The sequence below is a fragment of the Microcebus murinus genome, chromosome 14 (genome assembly GCF_040939455.1).
Source record: "Microcebus murinus isolate Inina chromosome 14, M.murinus_Inina_mat1.0, whole genome shotgun sequence".
NCBI lineage: Eukaryota > Metazoa > Chordata > Mammalia > Primates > Cheirogaleidae > Microcebus > Microcebus murinus.
The window spans coordinates 75,983,950-75,988,468 of NC_134117.1; the positions used below are offsets into that span (position 1 = coordinate 75,983,950).

The window sequence follows — 4,519 nt, forward strand, 5'->3', positions numbered from 1 at the left end:
TTGAATTGAATTCACATAAGAACAATGAGCAGAAATAAAGGAAAATAATTTTATCACAGTCTAGAGTACTTATTTGAATTTTCAAATATACAAGGCATTGAATTGCAAGATAAAGCAGTATCTGTCTAGGCAAATATTACCATAAGCAAGATGACATTAGGTACAGAATATATGGAGAAGATTTCCGCCATGGTGGGAAAATGAGCTAGATGACCAAGGAGCTCCATTTGCTCTGCAAAGACCTATGACCCTATTAGTGCAATTTCATCCTGAACAGAGCATCCCTCAGAGCCTGGTGAACCTGCTTGTTCCGCAGAGTGTAGATGACTGGGTTCAGCAGCGGCGTCACCACCGTGTTCACAAGAGCAGCCTCTCTGTTGGAGTCCAGCCTGTCCCTTTGGTTCGGTTTCACGTATATAAAGACACAGCTGCCATACATCAGAGAGAGGACAATGAGGTGGGAGGAGCAGGTGGAGAAAGCTTTCTGCCGCTCCTTGGCTGAGGGGAGATGCATGATTGTGACTACTATATTGCCATACGCAATGATGGTTATCATGAGGGATGTAAATAGGATAAACGAAGTGAGGCCAAAGGCCAACATCTCAGTAGATCTGGTGTCAGAACAGGAGAGATGAATTAAGGAGCCAAGATCACAGAAGAAATGCGGGATGACATTGGGGCCACAGAAGGACAGCTGGGAAACCTTGACAAACAGACCAGCGAAGAGGATGAAGGACAAAACATAGCAGAAGAAAACCAGAAGGAAACAAACCCTGAGATTCATCATGGTTGGGTAGTGCAGAGGTTTGCAAATGGCCAGGTAGCGATCCAAGGACATGGCAGCCATGAGGAAGAAAATCGTTGCCCCAAGAAATAAAGTAAAAAAAGCTTGTGTGAGACAGTCAGTAAAGGGAATTGTTTGCTTACCTAACAGAAAGATGACCAGCAGTTTAGGAATAACTGTGGTTATAAGACCACACTCACAGAAGGAGAAACTGCTGAGCAAAATATACATTGGTGTCTGGAGGCGATGGTCAGCCCAGGTGATGGTGATTATGAGCATGTTTCCCATGACAGAGCCCAGGTACGCCAGCAGGTGCACCAGGAACAGCACGTTCCCCAGGTGCTGGACAGCAGGGAACCCCTCCAGGATGAACTCATGGACCGTTGTCTCATTCCTCAGCTTTATGGTTATGTCCATTTCTTTGTCTATCATCAACCCTCTGTGATCTGTTAGGCAGAAAATACTATCATTGAAGAATAAAGAATTTAATGGATGGCCAATATTTAAAAAAAAATACTGTTTCCTTGCATCTGCTATTCTGCAAAAGGAATCATTTTTTAAAATATTTTATTAACCATTACTTGAACATGTACCATCGTTCAACTGTAAAAATTGAAGGTTTATTTTTGGGTTTTGCTTTTGAGAATAATTTTTTTCAGGGCTTTAAAAATAATTTATTCTGAAACTGAAGCATTGCATTGAATTCTTTACTTCCAGGAGAATCAGAAAAGAATCAAGATTTAGAAAAATCCATCTGCCCTCCCCACAAGACATCATAAAGTTTAATTCCTCATAATATGATGAATGATTCAGAAAAACAACAGTGTTGTGAGCTCTAAAGAGCTCAATAAAACTATAAAGAAAAATGAACAAGCAACTGCAAAAGTATCCTTAGTAGAATTATGGAAATGTTTGTTATGTATCCTAATGAGAATAAATAATAGATACTTAATCCACTATTTACGCCTATATAGTGAATTTTCCCTTACTTAATGTACACTTACAGTTTTGTAATGTTAATAGAAATGCAGTTTCTCTGCCTCATTAGAAATAGGTTGTTATGCTTTCAAACAATAAGTTTTTTATATTTTCTAAAATAGAGCCTAGCATCAGTGATTGGAAAATTATACCTTTAAGGGATTTTGCCTCACTTCAGAGGATTTAAACAGAACAGGCTCTAGTATAGATGGACACAAAATTTTTACCGAGTTATTTTTTAATAATTTTTCCCATAGCAAAATGACATCTGCATCTGTCACAGGACTGTGCTTACTTACTTCTGCCATTTCCTTCCTTTGGAGTCCGCCTATGCTTAATTCCTGGTATGTAAAATGATGTAAAATCATTTCCTTCAGTGACCCTCTATATTTGGATGCATATTGTGAGAGGAGCCAGGAAGGTTGACAAGGGGATGGTCAGACAGTATGATGACAAAGCACTGGGTTTAAAGCCACATAGCACTGGCTTTCTTGCCAACACCAGCACTGACCTTGGGCAAGTAGCTGTAGCTCACTGAGCCTCCATTTCCTCATTTGTAAAATGCGTAAATTGATAATACCTACTTGGCAAGTTTCTCATAAGTAGTGGAAATAATTCAAATAAAGTGTCTATTACAGGGCCTGGTAAATAATGCATACTCAATAAACACTGGCAAGTAGTAGCAAAGATGGTCAAGATCACAGTCATTGCAATAGTAACATTAACATACCAGTTAGGTATCATTTGATAAAGTCAGTCATATATGATTTTTTTTATTTCAGCATATTAGGGGGGTACAAATTTTAAGGTTTCAAATAATGTCCTTGCCCCCCTCCCCCCAGAAGTCTGAGCTTCAGAGTCTACTAAATCCCATGCTTAGATGGGGTAGCTAGATAGCTCAGATGTGTTGACAGGAAAGGCATGTGGCATTTGGGCTCCAGGTTAGGAAGTCAGGAAGCAGCTGTGGAGCCCAGAACATGGGACAACACATACCCTGTTGAAATGGGCAGGTACTTCTAGCTGACTTTTTTTTCTTTTTTTACTTTGGGAAACAAAGGCCTTGGTGTTAACCAATCCTTTTTTTTCCTAAGAAAATCTAGAAATGTGCAGTTATTGCAAAATGTCCCTCTTTAAATGTTGACAACACATTCAACAGTGTTATATACAGTAACAGTGTTAGGCTGAATACAACATAATTGCAGGATAGATTCACCCTGTGGATGCCACTTTGAAATCACTCATCTGTCTAACAGAGAGCAGTACTGTTATTACACAGCATACACCTTTAGCTGGTGGGAATTTTTAAAGTACATTACATATATGCATATTACATATACATATATTTAAGCCTCCTAATGACCCTAGATTATAGGTAATAATAATCAGTATTATTATTATCAAGTCTATTTTACATATGAAGACAAATGAGGAAAAGGGCAGTTAAGTAGCTCTCCGAAGACCTCTCAAGTATTTAGCAGCAGAACTGAGATTTGAAACTCTGTAAACTGACTGCAAAGTGTTTGCATTCAGTCCTAGGGTTTATAGACTCAAGCAATGAATTCCTCATTATAGGAACAATTTTTTGAATGAGATCCTGAAAAACAAAGTTCTTTAGGACTGAAATTTCATTTCATGTATACATTTATTGAATATGTTCAAAATGCATAGTCCTCAACAAGGAGGAGTGATGAGGATAAAGATATATGTGTCATGGGCAAAAATAATATCTCCAAATAATACCCCATACAAGGTAAAGCATGAAAAATGAATTAATTATCTTTTGCAGACAAAAATAATAAAACTAACAGATAACAATGAAAGCTGTCATCCCACAGAAAATATTCTTTCGTGGGGTCCCAGTGTAAGTTTCTGCACTTCGGCTATGACAGGCACTCTGCATAGCACTCCTATGTACTGCCGTTGGCCCTCTGAAAATAGACACCATGAAAAAGCCACGTTCCTATTACCATGTTCGAATCCGTTTATTTTCCTGAAGTATATTTAGCCTAACTTCTTTACTCAAGACCCTAGACTGAGCATAAAAGCTCACTCTCACAGGATCCATAACTATCCAGAAATCGTGTCTAAAGAAAGGGGAGAAATAGTTACATGACTTCATTGTGCGGACTCAACTTATAAATACATAACATGTGAATCAGGATCCCCCTCCTTTTCCAAGCAGAATGGAAGTGTTTTCTTCTGCTATTAGTCATAAATCACCCTTAAACATACCCTTTTTCAGGGAACATTGTTACATGGGACAATTCTGATGTGGCTGGAATCACACCTGGGTGCCCACTGCAGTCACTAGAGGAACAATAATTGTTTAATAAGCCAGTACCCACCCAGAAACCAGATGAACTGACACTGAATCTTTGGGGAAGGGGTCTGGGCTTCTGTTACAAATTAGTGCTCTAGCGACTCAGTCACCATAATTAAATTGCACTTCACTTAGTTCTTTGATTTTTGCCAGGCATTTTGCTTTAACTCTATGTGATCCACACACTGGCTTAAACATAACCAGCCTCTAGTTTAAATATTTGACCCATTAGCTTGCAAATCAACCCCATCGTCAAGTACTCACCAAGATGTAGCTCAGAGGAAACATCTTCTTTGATTATGTGCTTCTTTTTTCTTCCAACACACCAGGATATTTCTCCTACACTAATGGAAAGGAAAAATAAAAAAGAACACTCTGACTTGAGATGTAGCTATCTTTTACCTATAAAAATGTCAGTGGGTGGCTCATGTCTTAAC

The 4,519-nt window shown here is 38.7% G+C and overlaps 1 protein-coding gene across 1 annotated transcript; it reads right to left on the reverse strand.

Moving 5' to 3' along the window:
* Positions 1–253: 253 nt before the first annotated feature.
* LOC142875685 (olfactory receptor 6C74-like) lies at positions 254–1,216 on the reverse strand. The gene has a single exon (XM_076010402.1). The coding sequence runs from the start codon at positions 1,214–1,216 to the stop codon at positions 254–256; it is 963 nt and encodes a 320-aa protein (XP_075866517.1).
* Between the last annotated feature and the right edge of the window lie 3,303 nt (positions 1,217–4,519).

What these genes read in the sequence shown, in the direction of transcription:
- LOC142875685 (XM_076010402.1), bottom strand. Translation starts at nt 1,216, where the DNA reads ATGATAGACAAAGAAATGGACATAACCATAAAGCTGAGGAATGAGACA.